The sequence below is a fragment of the Petromyzon marinus genome, chromosome 55, assembly GCF_048934315.1.
Source record: "Petromyzon marinus isolate PM22_M1 ecotype Great Lakes invasive population chromosome 55, UKy_Petmar_22M1.pri1.0, whole genome shotgun sequence".
Classification (NCBI taxonomy): Eukaryota; Metazoa; Chordata; class Hyperoartia; order Petromyzontiformes; family Petromyzontidae; genus Petromyzon; species Petromyzon marinus.
In genome coordinates, this window is record NC_133721.1 from 14022101 (window position 1) to 14040698 (window position 18598).

Here is an 18598-nt window from a genome sequence, read left to right on the forward strand (position 1 = left end):
GGTTCGATCCCGACCCTGACCGACGCCTGCCGTCTATTTGTAGTTTGCGTGTCTCTCTCCCTGTGGTCGTGTGGCTTTTTCTTTGGGTCCTCCGGTTTTTCCCTCCACGTTTTAAATCGACATCACGCATTTCGAGTATTCGGCTGCTGTACATTTCCACGCGATGATGACGAGCCACTTCGTTGAGCTATCATTTGTGATAGCCAGGTCACTTCTGAAAAAAGAGCTACATAGCTCGGTGGGCCATAGCTGGTAAAATAAAGAGAGTTTGTAAATAACGATGTGATAATGGCCTGGCACGGTGGTAACACTTATGCCTCACAGCAAGCACCCCCCTAGGTTGAATTCCTGACTCGGGCATCTTCGTTTGTGGAGTTTGTATGTTCTCCCTCTTGTGCAGGGGTGAGAGTGGGTGAGTGTGGTGTCGTGGTTAGCGCGCTGCGAACCCGGCGACCCGAGTTCAATTCCTGCTCACGGCCAACGCCAGTGACAATTATCTGAAACAGTCCTGGGCCTCCCCTAGGTCACCGCATCGCACGCTTTCAGATGCGCTTCTGCGGCCATCTGGAACGTTTTTACTTCCAATATTCGGAAGCCGCTGGGAGCGATGCACTTTCAAATCATTTAGATGAAAAACTAATTTCTTTACAACTGAATTTTGTGTTTAGTTTGTCCTTCCCCCGCACCTCTGATTAGCACGGTTGGCTATGTATGATGTGAAAGAAGTTCAACATACAGATGGAGGAGGGTTTACTCTCAACTGCACACAGATTGAATCAATAATCCACGGCTGTACTGACATCTTCCTGTCCACCCTAATTTGGTGGCGTTTGCCAGAGGTCTCCTATTGTGTGTCGCTGTGAAGGCGTGGAAGTCTGCTTTGCGTTTGTAGGGTTTGTAATTGTGGAGTTGGTGATTGTGTTGTTGGTGATTGTGGAGTTTTGTAATTGTGGAGTTTGCGTTTGTGGAGTTGGTCAATGTGGAGTTTAGTTCGGAGCACACACAGGCTGAGGCCACGAGTACAGCCGATGAGCAATCTCACGTGAATGTGTACACACCCAGAGGATAATATTTCATTCTATAATTAACAACTGTGCTACCATACTCCTCTCTCTCTGCTGTGAAGGGCCATTGCCCCAACCACCGCCTGTCACCACAGTCTCCGCACTTTATCCCGGGTTTTAAAGCTAGAGATCGGGAGGGCGGCTTATAACCCAGCAGGCGAATGTGTGTGTGTGTGCGAATGACCAGAATTGTGGGGAGCGGTGGCGTAGCGGTTAGTGGTTAGCGTACTGTGCACCTGGAGACCCCAAATTCGATTCCCGCTCGTGGCCAACTCATTAGAGGCCGAGCTCGACTCGGCCTCTAATGAGTACCTGGTGCGGTGTGTAAACATCACCACTGGAGAGACAAAGGCGCATTGCTGGCCACCCACCTCGTGTGCCATGCCAGCCTTCATAGGTGCTCGCTAACAGCACTTGCCCCCACAGTCTGTTAAGGCAACATGGGGGATCTTTGTAACCAGAATTGTACAACTTTATTGACACTGGGTACAAATGTGGGGTGCGTCTTACTCTCCGCAGTGTCTTCTAATCCGGACAATACACGACAAAGATCCCCCGTATAGTCTTAACAGACGGTACACACACTAGTGTGTGTGTACGTACACACACACACACAATTCCCAACTGAACATACAAGTGCGATTGCCCTGCGAGCGACTGCTGTGAACACCGGAGGACGAGGCTGTGCCTCTGCTGATTGTCGCCCTGCCTGGGTGACCGTGGTGGTGCGAGCGAGCGGGTCAGCTGTACCCGTGACCATAAATAGGTTCTCACTGACAGCACTCGTGCCCCTGCAGCCTTAGCCGGGTGAGCGAGGGGTGGGGGGGGGCACCACTGTGTTGACGTGAATGGAAAATGCCTCTCTTGTTTTTAGCGATTGGTTATCGAGCCGGCGAGTTTCATGTCTCCGCGACGGCCACCCACCCCCTTGTGTGCCGTGCCGGCCTTCATAGCCTGCACGATAACGGCTGTTGACGCTGTATGGGGGGGATCGTTGTTTGTCTGTATCTTTGTCTTCTGTCTGGGCGCGACGGTGGCTAGGAGATGTTCACTACCTCTCCCGGTATGCAGGTGGTCGTGGGTTCGATCCTGACCCTGACGCCTGTATATGTGGAGTTTGCGTGTTCTTCCCGTGGTCGCGTGGATTTTTCTCTTGGTCGTCTGGTTTTTCCCTCCACATTTAGAATCAACGTCACGAGTTGAAAGTATTTGACTGCTATGAATGCCCACGTGATAGGCCACTTCTTTGAGCCATCATTTGTGGCCAGGTCGCTTCTTGAAATAAAGCTAGACAGCTCAATGGGCCTTACCTGGTTGAATAAAACGTAGTTAATACTTAAAGTGTCTTTGATCAAGGCGACCAGGCATGGTGTTAGCCACACCCACCACCACCACCCAGAAAACGTTCGGCCAACATCCAATTTGTTCCAACCACGTGCCAACGTTTGCCCAACGTTGGCACGTATACCGGGCACCTCGTGCGCTGTGCTGGCTCTTGCTAACAGCACCTGCCTCAACGGTGCTTGCAGGGCTACAGAATCGTGGTCTGTGTACTGCACGCATTGTCTCTGTCTGACAGTAACATGGCGACAGTGTTGTACTACATCCAGTAGAGCGTCGTCTCTGTCTCTGTGTTACAGTAACATGGCGTCGGCGTTGGCGAACGCGGCGTGCGAACGCTGCAAGGCCGGGTTCGCCGCCACCGAGCGGATCGTGAACAGCAACGGGGAGCTATTCCATGAGAACTGCTTCGTGTGCGCGCAGTGCTTCCAGCAGTTCCCCGACGGACTCTTCTATGAGGTGACTACTCGGCACTTTGCTTGCACGTCCGCTCGCATGCACGCTCACGAGCTCACCCTCTCACCTGCTCACACGCTCACCGACTTGTCCGTATACCAGCTCACTCGCTCACCAGCGCACCCGCTCACCCGCTCACCGTCTTCACCTGATCAATGGCTCACCAGTGCCACGTGACTGTGACTCGCCAGTTCCACGCGACCGTGACTACCGCTGGTACGACGCGACCGTGATGACCACTCGTACCAAGTGATTGATGCGAAGCATGTCATTCTCGCTGTGTCTTTATTTCAGTTTGAAGGCAGGAAATACTGCGAGCACGACTTCCAGATGCTCTTTGCTCCGTGTTGCGGGCAGTGTGGTGAGTAAGCACATACACACGAACACGCATATGTACACACACGTGCTCGCATGCACGCACACGTGCACACATACGCACACGTACACACACACCCGCATGCACGCACGCGCGCACACATGTGCACACGTACAACAACAACTCCTACCATTCACCACTAAGTTGTGGTGACGTCACCACGGCGCCTGTGTCAGGCCAGGTGCACTTTAAGGCCACGAAGTGAACTGCTGGCAGGAGGTCACGGGACAGACCCAGCAGGTGCCGTGGGTCGACCGAGTGAGATGACCGGCAGATGCACACCAGGTGTGCCCCCTACTGTGCCAACTAGCTGCGTTTTAGCCGCCCGTCACTCCGCTCGTTGTTGCGAGCGTCACTTCTCTGCCCTCAGTTGTTGTTGGAGGGCAACTGCCTTCAACTGACCAGTAGCAGCATCCTTCACGAGCTTCCTCCATAGTACACTCGCAGACACAAACACACGCACACACATGCACACACACGCGATACTCGCACGTGGGCACGTGCGTGCCCCATGATCTTTCGCGAAGTTGTTTTGCCGTTTTTTTTCCCAATCCGATTCCATCGGTGGCGTCGTGGCGTGAGCTGATGTCTCCATCCAGAAGTCTCGCAGGGAACTGCGCACCGCCCCCCATGAGAGAACGGCCCACAGAAGCGGACATCAGAGATCTAGTTTTGAGTTTCCTTCAAGTGACCTCTTAGCCACGCTAGGGCGCGGCGATTTCCCACATGCCCTCAATGCCCGTCAAAATTACATTTGCACATTCTCAGAGCTGAGACTTTTTTCAAATAAATCCAATCCAAAATGTGATATTCTGAGGTTGTTTGGCCACTCAATCTCACTACGATCAATGTGGGAATAACAACACGCCGAGGTGCGCTCACAATCCACGGGAATGCGTGACCGCCACGTTGGCTTAAATGTGACCCAGAGCGTTGCACGTGCGCAATGCTTTTCCAACTGTTTCGGGGCCCGGCCGTTGTTCCCCTGCGCGCCATTCCCCCGCCCCCCGTTCCCCTGCCCATCGACCGTGACCGTGGGGCACTGCATGTGTCGCCGTCCGTCCGTCCGTCCGTGCGCCCAAACCAGGCGAGTTCATCGTCGGCCGGGTCATCAAGGCGATGAACAACAGCTGGCACCCCGAGTGCTTCCGCTGCAACATCTGCAGCGAGATGCTGGCGGACGTCGGCTTTGTCAAGAACGCTGGCAGGTGAGGGGGCGATGCTCGCCAAACCGCGCATGCCTGTATGTGTACGCGTGTGTGCCTGCCTGTGTGTGTACACGTGTGTGTATATGCCAGTCATGTAGCCCGCATACCCAGCCACCGCATACCTAAACAGCTTTTGTTCGGCCGGATCGAGGGGGCTAAACGGGCACGGCACAGGCTAGAGAAGAGATGGAGTGATGTGGTACAGGAGGACGTGGAGCTGAGTGGACTTGCCGATGACTGGTACCAGCGGTGTCAAGATCGGCCTCTGTGGAGGAGGCTCGTGAAGGACGCTACTGGGCAGTTGGAGGCAGTAGCCCTCCAACAACAATGGAGGGCGGAGGAGCAACGCTCACAACAACGAGCGGAGCGCCGGGTGGCTAAAGCACAGCAAGTTGGCACAGTAGGGGGCACAGGTGGTGCATCAGCCGGTCATCTCAGTCATCTCAGTCAGTCGACCCGTGGCACTTGGGTCTGCCCCGTGACCTCCTGGCAGCGGGCGTTCGACACTTCACGTGGCCTCAAGGTGCACATGACCTGGCACAAGCGTCGTGGTGACGTCACCGCCACTTAGTGGCGAATCGCGGTTGTTGTCATTTTAGTCAGTCTACCCATGGCACCTGGGTCGGTCCTGTGACCTCCTGCTAGCGATATTTCAATAATTCACGTGGCCTCAAAGTGCACATAGCTTGGCACAAGCGCCGTGGTGACATCACCGCCACTTAGTGGCGAATGGCGGTTGTTGTTGATACGGGAGCAGTAGTGCAGCGGTTATTGGGCTACGCTACGAACCTGATGACCTGAGTTTGATGCTCGCTCACAGATAATATCTGAACCGATCCTGGCCTAGCCTAACCTATGTGATCTCGGGTTTAAATGAGCACCCGGTGCGGTGTGTAACCATCGGCACTGAGGAGACAAAGGCGGACGGGTGTGGTGCTGGCCAGCCACCCCGTCGTGTGCCGTGCCATAGGCGCTACTCGCTAACAGCACTTGCCCAAGCAGTGCGTCTGACTCGTTCTAGATTTGAAGCTTTCGTGACTGCAAGGATTCATACTCTTTGTTTTTTTCGGTAAAGTCACGTAGGTAAAAAAATCAATAAAATAAAATAAATTTAGTTTTCATTTATTTTATTTTATTGATTTTTTTTACCTACGTGACGTCTGACTCGTGTTTATCCGTGCGTGCGTGCACGACCCATCCCACCACAGACACCTGTGCCGCCCGTGCCACAACCGAGAGAAAGCCAAGGGCCTGGGCAAGTACATCTGCCAGAAGTGCCACGCAATCATCGACGAGCAGCCATTGCTGTTCAAGAACGACCCCTACCACCCGGACCACTTCAACTGCACAAACTGCGGGTACGTGGCTTCATCGGCCTGTAGGGTCTGTGTTGTGTTCACAGGTGTGTGTGCGTGTACGCGTGTGGGGAGCGGTGGCGTGGCGGTCAAGCGCTCTGCGCTGCGAATCCGGCGACCCGAATTCGATTTGCGCTCGCGGCCAACACCGGTGACGATTATCTGAACCGGTCATGTGCCTCCCCTAGGTCGACTCAGCCTCAAATTAGTACCTGGTGCGGAGTGTAAACATCGCTACTGGGGAGACAAAAAGGCCGGGAGTGGTGCTGGCCACCCACCCCCTCGTGCGCTGTGCCAGCCTTCGTAGTTGCTTGCCAACAGCACTTAAGGCTACGCGGGGATCTGTGTGTGCCTGTGCGTGCATGTGTGTGTGTGCGTGCAGCAAGGAGCTGACGGCCGATGCACGCGAGCTCAAGGGGGAGCTCTACTGCCTGCCCTGCCATGACAAGATGGGGATCCCCATCTGCGGCGCGTGCCGTCGCCCCATCGAAGGCCGCGTCGTCAACGCCATGGGGAAGCAGTGGCACGTGGAGGTATCGTGTTCTCTGTGTGTGTGCCTGTGTGGGGCACGGTAGCGGTTAACACACCACTGCGCTACCTACTTATGTGTGTTGGAACTTGTTCCGCACCTTACGTAGCCAACCGCGTTAATTGGAAGTGCAGGGGAAGGACAACAAACTAAACACAAAGAGCAGTTCTAAAGAAATTAGTTTTCAATCGAGATGACATAAAAGTGCATAGCTCCAGTAGCTTCCTAATATCGGAAGGAAGCGCGTTCCAGACGGCCGCAGAAGCGCATCTGAAAGCGTGCGATGCGGTGACCCAGCGACCCGAGTTCGATGCATGCTCGCGGCCAACACCGGTGACGATTTATCTGAACCGGTCCTGAGCCTGCCCGAGGTCGACTCGGACTCAAATGAGTACCTAGTGCGGTGTGTAAATATCGCCACTGAGGTGACAAGGGCGGCCGGGCGTGGTGCTGGCCACCCATCTCCCCGTGTGCCGTTCCGGCCTTCACAAGTGCTCGCTTAACAGCACTTTCCCCTACAGCCCGTTAAGGCTATACGGGGGATCTTTCTCTTTGTTTGAGTGTGAGTGGGTAAGTGTAATGAGTGAGAGAGTGAGGTATGAGTGTGTGAGTTTTGCAGCGAAAACGCATTGTGTGAACACGCCATTGTCATAGGGCTGCTGCGGGAATATTTGGTGGGCAGCAGAGAGGACAGCATAGCAAAAACCCATTGTTGTACTGCACTTCTAGACTCCCACGTACGCCTCTGCTGCCTGCCTTCACCAAACTGTTGGTCCACGCTGTGCTGACGGCGAGGTCGCGACGCATCCGGAAGCGGCTGTTGGATTTCCGCGATCACCATCGTTTGTTCTGTGTCGTGGTAGTGTCTGTGATGCTGGTGTGTCGGTGATGGTGGTTTGTCGGTGATGGTGGTTTGTCGGTGATGGTGGTTTGTTGGTGATGGTGGTTTGTCGGTAATGGTGGTGTGTCGGTGATGGTGGTGTGTCGGTAATGCTGATGTGCCGGTGTGTCGGCGTGCTGGTGTATCGGTGATGCTGATGTTCCAGTGTGTCGGTGGTGCCAGTGCTGCTCTGGTGGTGTTGGTGATGCTGATGTGTCGTGGTGCCGGTGTGTCGGTGATGCGGGTGGTGCCGGTGGTGCTGATGTGCCGGCGTGTCGGTGTGTCCGCAGCACTTTGTGTGCGCCAAGTGCGAGAAGCCGTTCCTGGGACATCGCCACTACGAGCGCAAGGGGCTGGCGTACTGCGAGACCCACTACAACCAGGTGAGGTTGCCCGCCCGCTTGCCCGCCCGCTCGCCCGCCCGCTTACCTGCTCGCCCGCCCGCTTGCCCGCTCGCCTGCCCGCCCGCCCGCTCTCCCTTTGCGTGCGGTTACTCGCCCACCTAGTAAAGATGGAACGTCCGCCCGACGTCCCAACGGTTCCAGCAACGCGCCAACGATGTTGGCGCGTTTACTGAGGCAGGGGGAGGCCTCGCCAAGTCTCGCGAGGGTCCACGACAGTCGCTCGATTTACTCATTTTTTTTGTTCCCTCTCATTTGTAATGTTTGCTCAGCTGTGCTCGCCCGCCGTGAGCGGCTGCATTTCACCGCGGGCCGTCCTGATGTCATGCGAGTGAATAAATAAAAATGTCAACTTTTCAATTTTAACGTCATGTAATTTCATGGCATAATGTATTTAACATGATTATTATTAGAGCACACAAGATTCCCTGCATCTCTAAGACTCTAGACGGCAGAGGGGGCCGCATTGCCGACGGTTGCGTTCTCTGTTGAGTAATTTGCGGTAAAAAATTTAAATTTGGTAAAATTCCCGCTGCGACACCGGCACACAATGCTCTACCGTCTACCGAATAAACATCAGGGGATCCGCAACGTCCGCTGGTAAGCGGACGGCGCGTCGTACGTTCACGGTTGATAAAACCCCGCAGTATTAACCAGGGCGGGCGTGTGCCTCCAACCACTAGCCTCGTTAGCAAGCGGCGAGCGCGCTGCCGCTCGGCCTCGTTGCACCGCAGCAGCAGCAGCATCGTCCGACGCTCTTTTTACGCGCGCGGTTAATACATTTTTATTCTACGTTTATATAATATGCTCGCCGTCTCTCCGCAGCTGTTTGGCGACGTCTGCTACCTGTGCAACCGGGTGATCGAGGGAGATGGTGAGTAGCGCGGGCTCCGTCGGGCCCTCTCCGTTTATCACCGTGTGTGTGTGTTGAACTTTTTCCGCACCTTTGTACGTCGACAGCCGTGCTGATCGGAGGTGCGGGGGTGAGTGTATGTGTGTGTGTGTGTACATGGCCTGGCACAAGTGTCGTGGTGACGTCACCGCCACTTATAGGCGAATGGCGGTTGTTGTTGTAAATGTGTGTGTATGTGGAGAGTGGTAGTGTAGCGGTTAGCGCGTTTCGCTAAGATCCCGGCGACCCGAGTTCGATTCCCGGTCACGGCCAACACCGGTGACGGTTATTTGAACCGGTCCTGGGCCTCCCCTAGGTCGACTCGGCCTCAAATTAGTACCTGGTGCAGTGTGTAAACATCGTCACTGAGGAGACAAAGACGGTCGGGTGTGATGCTGGCCATCCACCTCCTCGTGTACCGTTCCAGCCTTCATAGGTACTCGCTAACAGCACTTGCCCCAACAGTTTGCTCCGGTTATACAGGGGATCTTTGTCTTGTGCGTATGTTGAATTTTTTTCGCAGTGTCGTACGTAGCCAACCGTGTTCATTGGAGGTGCATTCCGACTGCGTGTTGAGGTCACCACAAAGACTAAGATCCCCCGCATAGCCTCTAATGGTCTGTTGGGGCAAGTGCTGTTAGCGATTAACACCTAACGAAGGCCGACACGGCACACTTAAGGAGGCGGATAGCCAGCACCAAGCCCGGCCGCCTTTGTCTCCCCCTGATGCAGGGTGTAAACCCTGCATCAGGGGGAGACCGGTTAAGCGAATCCTCACCGATGTTGGCAGTGAGCGGGAATCAGACTCGGCTTGCCGGCTTCACAGTGCAGCACGCTAACCACTGCACCACCGCTCCATGCACATACACACCCCCATCTGCCACTTACCCTCGCGTAACCCCAGGTCTCCCGTGGAGAGTTCCTGCGTCCTGTCCCTGTACATATTCCGCCGCTGATGTTGTCCGCGGTCGGGGATCGAACTCTGGTTGCACGCGTGCTCGGCCGCGCGGGCGATCGAGGGCGGGTTTGTCGATGGGCGCGGTAACCGCTGTGTCGTCTCTCCCCGCAGTCGTGTCGGCCCTCAACAAGGCCTGGTGCGTGGGCTGCTTCTCTTGCTCCACCTGCAACGCCAAGCTCACCCTCAGGTGAGCTTGGCCCGTCGGCGCTCGCCACGCCGCGCCTCGCCCCCCCTCGCATCTCTCCCACTGTTTTGTTTCTACGACTGCCGCCACCTCCCGCCCCCCGGCCCCGTTTCCCGCGTGCGCGGTTTCCTCTCTGCCGTTTTGTCTCGGTTTTCACGGCCACGTTTCTCACTTGTGTCTTCCGTTCTCGTTTCCCCCACCCAAATCCGCCCCCCCCGCCGCCCCCCACGCACCGCGTCGCTCTAACCGCGCTGCTCACGAGCATCAGCTCGCTCCCTCCCTCCCTCCCTCTCGCTCTTTCTCTCTTTCGCCCGTACGCTGGCTCGCTCGCTCCCTTGCTCACTTAATTCCTCGCCGGCTCACTCGCCGGCTGACGCACGCACACACGCGTTATTAAACGCACACATGCGGACACTACTCTGCACACACATGCACTTATGAACTCGCGCGCACACGCTCTATCACGAGCGCGCACACGCACATTATAATGCACGCTCACACGACGCGGTCACAACGCACGCGCACGCACGCACGCACGCACGCACTTCCCCCACCCATTGGCCGCGCCGACTCCACGGCCCCAGCACCAAGTTTGTGGAGGTCGACCTCAAGCCCGTGTGCCGCCGCTGCCACGAGCGCTTCCCGTCGGAGCTGCGCGGCCGCCTGGCGCGGCGCGAGCGCAAGGAGCGCCGCAGGAAGAAGGGCCGTCGCGACGGCTGCCTCTGACGGCGGCCGGCTGCTCTGCGACCTTCGGCCTCCGCCGACCTGCCGGCCCCCCCCCCCCCCCGCCACCGCCACGATCTGTTAGCGTGACCTCTCTTTGCGTGACCTCTTTGCTCGCTCCTTCGCGCCGACCTCGATGGGCGACCGAGTTGTCAGGCCCTCTCTTTCCCCTCGCGCAAAGCGATCGCCGTGCTCTCGCCGGCTTCTCCTCCGTGCCGAACGTTCCCCGGTGGGGTTGGCCACGCATCCCAGTTTGCAGGATCGTTGAGCTCGGGCAATTGTCAACAGCGGCGAATGGGGATTTTGGAATTTTGTTGATACTCCCGATCTTGGGCGTCATTCCCCGTGCAGTTTGTGTGTTCTCCGCCTGTTCGGCATGGGTTTTCTTCGAGTTCTCCGGTCTAAACTAAAACTATTCAAACTTTTAAAACTTTTTTTTTTACCAGGTAAGGCCCACTGAGTTGTGTAGCTCTCTTTCAGAAGCGACCTGGCTACCACAAATGATAGCCCAACGAGAAGTGGCTTATCACGTGGAAATTTAGAGCAGCCAAATACTCTTAAACGCGTGTTTCTAAATGTGGAGGGAAAACCCGGAGGACCCAGAGAACAATCCACACGACCACGGAGCGAGACAGGCAAACTCCAAATATATAGCAGGCATCAGGGTCGGGACCGAACCCATGGCCTCCTGTATACCAGGCGAGGTATTTAACATCTCACCACCACGGTGCCTGGTTTACTCCCATAGCTAACAAAAAAAACGCAGATCCAATCCAACCGGTATTGGTAAAAACATCGCAAATACTCAAAAAAAATTCTGCATTTTACTCCGTTGGGATTTCACACAGAGCAACACTGCTCCCTCCGCCTGCGAAAACTTGGCAGGACTCTCCTGAAAAGGAGTCGTGAGACTCGGCGAGACTGTTCTGGTTAAACGAGCAAGACAACAATAATAGTTGCCTGGCAGCTTGGTCATTTCATCATGGCCTTACGTGTTGTTTGCCGTGTTATTAGAATGTCTGTGATTTCTCAATTCCTAACACTGGCTTACACTCGCCTTGCCGCTTTGCGTACGGATTACAGGGATGTCTGTTGCTCCATTGAGCTGCGTTCTGAACCGTTCTCTCCGTACAAACGATGAGAGTCGTCATCTGACCTAGACGATTAAGTAACCCCATGAGATGTAACGTCACTACGTGACCTCGCGCAATCTCAGCGAGGTTGGAGATTCGTTGAGACGTTTGCCAAAGTAAATGAAAGGGTCTAAGCGCACGTTTGTTGATTCACAATTCATATTTTGGGTCAGATGATCGTGTAAGTAGACTACGTTGTACAATCTCTTCCACCCGATACGGCCAATTGAATTAAGTTGTCACGTGAACACAAACGTGCCAACGCACGTTTGTTTTATTAACCCTTTCCCGTTAAGAGACATCTAAAAGTTGCAGGGTGTCCCGTTCACCGCAGAATCTCGGAACGTGCAAGCGGTTAGCCTTAATTTTATTTAGAGAGGCGTATCACCATTGTTTTTAAAGACATTGTGCTCACCGTACGACATGATCGGAACTGAATCGGAAGAAAAACCAATGACGGGAAAGGGTTAATTGGCCGTGTCGGATGAAGGAGGGTGTACGACACACGTTTCACTCGCACAACGTGACCCGAATAACTGTGAATATTGTTCGTGAAAGTCGGCACGCGTGCTTGTTGACGTAGCCGCGAACAGATGCTCCCCGCTCGCGCTCCAACGTGCCGTCACATTTTTTGCATCGGGGGATTCGATTCAAGAGTCCGTTTCTTTAAAGGGGTGGTGAGTGTAAGCGCCGCCTTAGTGGCTTGCAGGCCGCACGCTAACCCAGTACGGTGGCGAGGAAATGTTACCTCCCTCGCCTGCTATGCAGGAGGTCGTGGGTTCGACCCCGACCCTGACGATGCCTGTTGTAGTCCCCATATTCTCTCTCCCCGTGGAGGTCGCGTGAATCTTTCTCTGTTTTCCACCGATTTTGGACCCCCTCCACATTTAGAAACAACGTGCTGTGTTTAGATGATTTGGCTGCTACTACAAATTCTCACGTGTGATAAGCCACTTCCATGAGCTATCGTCACGTGTGGGCAGGTCTCACCTCTGAAAAAGAGACATTGGCGAAATGGTCTTTACTTGGTTAAAATAAAATGGCTTACAGTTTAGTTTAAGGTGTGTATGTTAAACTTCTTTCACACCGTACGTAGCCAACCATCCTAATCGGAGGTGCGGGGAAAGAACAACAAACTAAAAAAAATCAGTTCTAAAGAAATGAGTTTAAAATCTAGATTTAAAAGTGCATACCTCGAGTGGCTTCTTTATAAAAGAAATAAAATGCCACATACAAAAATTAATTTATTCCTGTACGCGCAATTGGACTGCATCGTGCGTGAGAGAGAATCAAAGGATAGGGGCTTCCATTGCATGCCCAATAACAATGCTGCGTGATTTGTTGCGATTATTTTTCCGTTGACCGGAGTTTATTCTAAACACAACTACACGCATGATTTTGAAAACCTGTTCACAAGGCCGGTGGGCGTTGTTTATTTCATGATCTCATGTTTGTGAGTCAGAGTAGAAACGGCATCTCAAATTGACGACGTGGTCCCAGCGGGAGCGCTGTCCCCGACTCGCTGCACCGGCCTCACGGTTTAGAATCCAGCAGCCACCCGGGTCCATTGAACACCGTCCTGGTGCATTCACCATAAAATCACTCCGTGCTCTCCGTTTCAAGGTTGGACGTCAAAGACCTCCCTCCCACCCCCCACGCTGACGAAGTTCGCGATGAGTCGGCCATCGTGTGCCGGCGTCGTGGTCAGGATTTGTAAAAAAAAATGTTTTTGTCAAATGACGCTGCAAATGACTCGACGGGGATTTCACTTCACGGTCATCGCCCCCCCCCCCCACCCTTTCTGGTAGACTAACGCCCACTTGGAGGCCGGTGCCGAGTCGACCTTGTGCCGCACAGGGACAGCTGCCACTGGGGGTGCCCTTTCAATGTTTGAGATGCGATGGCACCTTTGAGTCACTGAGGCATTTACGCAATCATCGTCACGAGTGTACGATTATATTTTTTTTATATGTTAAGACATTAACCGTGAATGGGCTGTTTTTCTCCCTGCTTGGCTCTGGCAAACAGGAACAAGTTTGTGGAGTTTGACATGAAGCCAGTTTGCAAGAAATGTTACGAGAAGTTCCCGCTGGAGCTGAAGAAACGTCTGAAGAAGCTGGCCGAGGATCTGGCGCGCAAGTGATGTCGCACGCACGCACGCACACACCCGCGTGCGTACGTACGCGAGTGACGGACCTCTGTGTCCACACAGACACACATAGAGACGAGTGTAACGCTTTGTTTCTTTGATTACACACACACTCGCACGTACGCGGCCTGCGACTTACATGGGTGTGTCGCACCCGGTTGGCTACGTACGGTGCGAAAGGAGTTCAACATACATACGTCACATGCACGCGGGTACGCACGCACGCAGAGACAAGTTTATCACCGTATGGTTACACACGCACGTGCCCGCACACTCCTGCCAGACGTGGCTTCTGCATGTCACACTGGTCCATCGACAAGCACGCACGCGTATGTTTGTACGTGCGCGCGCACACAAGTATAACTATTAAACGTTCATACGATTACACGCACACACATGCACGCACGCACGCACAGACACACACGCAGCCGAAGTATCGAACCACAGAAGCAGAGGCTTGTTGCCAAGCAAGCGACTATCCTCACCTCCCCGCTGGGCTGCCCTCTTACAACTTCACTCCCCAAAGCAAACGGTGCCTTAATGTTACCAGCGCAGAGATAATCGTCGCGCGTCTCTTTTCACCGCGTAGCCCCATTGTTATTCGCGCCGTGCATTATCATTGTTTGGGGGATTTTTTTTTATATTTCGGCGAGAGCCACGGGCCGACTCCATCGTGCCGTCCGTGCCGTCCGCTCGCCAGAGGATTGTTTATTCTGCTGGTGTCGTGCGGCACGGGGCTCCCTGCGCCCCCGCGCCAACGCCGCCTCCGATCCCCACGGGACCGCGTCGTGAGCGTCTCAAGAGAGCGCCCTCCACGCTCTGTCCTCGCCACACAGGACACGGGGCTGTGATTGAAAGTTTTCTCAGGACTGGTCTTTGCGCGGGGGTGTTTCTACATCTGTCAGGTTGTGAAGGTGAACCTTTGCCTCTCATCGCATCGCCGCTCGTTGTAGAGATTCGCAGTTCGAAGCCAGCAGCTGCCCTGGTTGTTACTGCGGTGTGCGTTCACCTTAAAAATGCGACGTGCCACGTCCGCTTCACAGTTAAAGTGACTTAAATCGCAAGAGTAAGCCATTGGTGTGCCGGTCAAAATTTGCGTGAAAAAAGACGCCCCAAATCAATTCGGTTGGAATCTCCGTAGAAATCCTTGCCTCCTTCTGCCGACAACTTTGCAGGAGACGATAATAAATGAGAATAAAAATTGCTGATGCCAAAGCAAAGCCGTTAGCCGGGTTGTGATCTTCTTTTTGCGTGGTAGCCTGAGCTGCCTTCCGACAGCTGACCTCGGCAAAGAGAGCATCGCGCCGGCCAGTGCGGGCCCCGAGCGTGTGCCAGCGCGTGCCAGGCTCTCCATGTCAATGGACGAGGTACTTCCTCATTGATGAGTGGGCGCTTCCCCTAGCGTTCCCAGCGAAGGAGGCGGCGGCGGCAGCAGCGGGGTTCAACTTCACCCCGACAGACGGTAGCCGCATTAAAACCCAGTCCTGGAACTTGTCTTAATCAAAGCCTTCTCGTTTGCTAGCGCGTACGCGCACAGACGCACACGCACGCGCCTTCGCATCGATGCTCAGTTTGTAAAACACCGACAAGGACGGATGCCGGTGGTTCTCTACGTATATATATTCATTCATTCATACGGCAGCATACAAACAAATTATTAAGATGCGTATTTAGTTTGTTAGTTTTGAAATGATTTGTATTCTCTGAGTTACCTATGAAGAGTTTAGTAGATTTGTACTTTACTTGTAAGAGAGAGTGCGGTCTAAGCGTGCTTTTAAATAAAGAAAGTTACGACGTAGTGTTGAATTAATTTGCTTTGGCGACGCATGATTATTACTTTGCAGAGAGAGCGAGCGAGCTGCCTGCTGTCGCTAGTGTGCTTTGACCACGACTCTATAGCTAATAATATCTTACCCGTACGTAATTCTATATTTTATATAAACTGCTTTCACAAGTGTGGAGGTCCGCACATTAATAAATGAATAAATGCAACTCCCCGTGCACGTTCCATTCGTACGCAGCGGCGCCCCAATCTCATCAGAGGTCGGCTCGTGTACACGTGGCTGTACGACTCTCGTCTCTTAACATCATCATCACCGTCATCATCTAACATCATCATCATTGTCGGCATCGTCTGTTACATCGAAGGAGTTGCCACCTGTCCCGGGGGGGGTTTGACTCGCGCAGTCCGGGGAACATCTGTGCGTCAGGGGACTGCACCATTTGATTTGTACCGAGACCTGGTGCCGGTGTTTGCCGTGTTGAACTTCACTGCAAAGATGCTGCAGCGCAGATTTGATAACGGCGGACCTCGTGCCGACCGAGTTTGGTCTACAGTGGATGAAGGTGGCAACTCGAGTCACATCGTCAGTATCGTCACACGAAGCGCCTTAACCCCCACGAGCCTTAGAACTTGCGGATATCGGGAAGATCCACGGATCGATCCTGGGTGGCATATAATTGAGAGTGCGAGTGATATGACAAATAAGAGAGATTCACTGTATATCTGTGTTTCTGTGTGTGCACTTATTTACAATGTGTACACTAGGTGGTGGTGCTGCTTAATTTGAGGGCCCCGAGCAGATATAATATCTACCCCCCCCCCCCTTTCAATTAATATAATATCAAAGTGGGATGATGGAAGAGATTTAGACAAGAGTTGGAGATGGAGTGAGATGGAAGTAGACAATGCAGAGATGTAGTGAGATGAGCAGAGAGATACATTTCCAGTTTTTTTGTAACGATAATTATCTCGTAATGTTTATTAGTATTTGAGTTACAGCTGATATTCGACACGTTTTTCACGAATTCAGGGGGGCTGCCTTCGGCTACTTGTGGCCCTCAGCTTTTGCTTGGTTTGCTCATGCCTAGCGCTGCCACTGTGTACAATGCACGGCATAAGCTGGGGATAGGCGGATTATGGCGGTAACAGCATTGTGAGCCCAGCAACCCCATCCGCGATTTGTATCTGAAGCTGTCCTTGGGTCCTTCCCTAGGTAGCCGCAGCTGGAAACCATCGCCTGGGGCCATTCCCGATACCTCCCTCGTGCATTTGCCGCTTGTTGCAAGGGGGTCCGCGGTTCGAACCCTGCGGCCACCCCGGTTAATGCCGCGGGTGTGTGTCAATATTACCCATAAAATTACGCCGCACCGTCTGCTTACGCGGTGGACGCGAGAGATCCGGTGATGTCATTTAAAAAAAGACGAGGTCATCGCGTGCCGCAGTCACGGGCCCACGTTGCGAAATTAGTTACGACTCGGTTGAGATTATAATCGCGTGTATAATCACGTGTAATAATTATTACACGCGGCGATCATCGCCCTTCAATGCGAACTGCCGCCGTGATGGCCTTGCACTATGAGAGTGGAACGAACATGGAGCGTACAAATGATTTGTTGATGTCATAGATGCTCGCTCACAGCACTCCGTGTGTAAGGCCCAGCGGGGTGAAAGATTACGCACGCGCTTACTGATTTGGGACAACATCTAGTGACATCGTCGCACCCGACTGTAGAAACTTATCAGGACCCTCCTGAAAAAAGAGACTGGGTCCAGCTTTCCTGGGTAAATACTAGAAAATAGCGACACCAAATTGCGTGCGTAAGAATGTTATGTTCTCAATTTAGGGAGTTACATTTGAATGATACGCTGTTACATGTATGCTAATGGGGGTGAGCATGAGAGTACAAAACAGAACGGAGAAACAATACAAATGAGACCAGAAAACCCCGCAGGAAACAAATATTAGTCCATCACATTGCGACCCTGAATTGTGACAATTCATGGAATTTACGGATGTGTCAATCATCCGAAGCCTTCCTGGGTTTTTGAGAGCTCTGCCGATTTTTGGATCGTTGCTGTCATCACCGGTGATTTACACCGACGAAAATAAGTGCAACGCCGCCCTGTTTCCACGTTATAAATAAGATGCTGTGGTTTAGCGCATAGGGGAACGTTTGGCTCTCCAGACAAATATTACCAAAAGCAGCTCTTGTCGAGGAGAGCAAACTCTGGGCCAGTGTCTGCCTCCTGGGTCTCATCAGCACAAACAAAACGGTGTTCTGCTTCTACTGTATTTGCCTTTACCCGTGATGTTTCGTGACAACGCAAAATGATTTCATGTTACGGTCTCGTGCGTCGCGTCGTGATAATAATAGTGATGATAATTTAGTTTTCGATCGCTCTTGAAGTGAGAGAGAAAATGATTGAGAGGTGTGAGACACCACAGACGAAACAGGAAGGGCAGCCGGAACAACTGGCACGATTGCCCAAACTCTGTGGTCCATTATCGGGGTGTTTTTTTGGCCAGCTCCGTTATTGGAGGATGCATCACTGCCACCGCGTGCCTTGAGCCCGGCGAGGCGGCTCGTCAGCGGGCTGCCTCGCGGGACGAAGCGGAGCCGCCGCGGTATCGCCGACGCCCGCCCCAGCAGGCGCGGACGAAAAACCAGAACCTGACGAAACGGTGAAATTTGTTTATCTCCGTGACCACTATCTCGTGATGTGACGCGCATGCGCTCGTGTTACGGTTGAGCCTTTGTTCCGGCAAACGACGCGAGCTTTGTACGTCGAGGAGTTCCCAAGAATAAAATAAATGTCACTGTAGCCCACGTGTGGGCGTCCCCGTGTGCGTCTCTTGCTGTCGATCGTTTCTGCTTGTAACATTTGCCCGAGCTATCCGTCCATTTCTCGCCTTCCTCGATCCCAAGGGCTTCCTGTGAGGTGGACTATCTTACGCCGCAGGGCCTCTGTCACGGGCAATTCTTGCGAGTTGTCCCATACCGACAATCTAAAAAGTGTCTTAAATATCGATGGTCTATCCACACGTCCCCGATGAAAGGATCCCGATGCTGCCGCCATCGCTCAAAACCTCGGGGTCCTGCGGTTCGTCGCGCTCTGGCACCTGGGCTGATCCTTCCACTCCGTCTCCACGGTGTTCGACCCTCGT

General features: G+C 53.5%; 1 protein-coding gene across 5 annotated transcripts in view; it reads left to right on the forward strand.

The window, feature by feature from the left end:
• LOC116954596 (LIM and senescent cell antigen-like-containing domain protein 1) overlaps positions 1-18260 on the forward strand; it is a 49561-nt gene extending 31301 nt beyond the window's left edge. For 4 of the 5 annotated variants that reach the window (XM_076052405.1, XM_076052404.1, XM_076052406.1 and 1 more), the window contains exons 2-11: positions 2705-2864; positions 3156-3222; positions 4325-4445; positions 5654-5803; positions 6183-6333; positions 7500-7592; positions 8436-8484; positions 9572-9647; positions 10229-10447; positions 13529-18260. In XM_076052405.1, the coding sequence (XP_075908520.1) occupies positions 2705-2864; positions 3156-3222; positions 4325-4445; positions 5654-5803; positions 6183-6333; positions 7500-7592; positions 8436-8484; positions 9572-9647; positions 10229-10370 (1009 nt within the window). In that variant the 3' untranslated portion in view covers positions 10371-10447; positions 13529-18260. The remainder of the gene's footprint in view (positions 1-2704; positions 2865-3155; positions 3223-4324; positions 4446-5653; positions 5804-6182; positions 6334-7499; positions 7593-8435; positions 8485-9571; positions 9648-10228; positions 10448-13528) is intronic. The other variant, XM_032975244.2, reaches the window with a different exon arrangement.
• Positions 18261-18598: the final 338 nt, after the last annotated feature.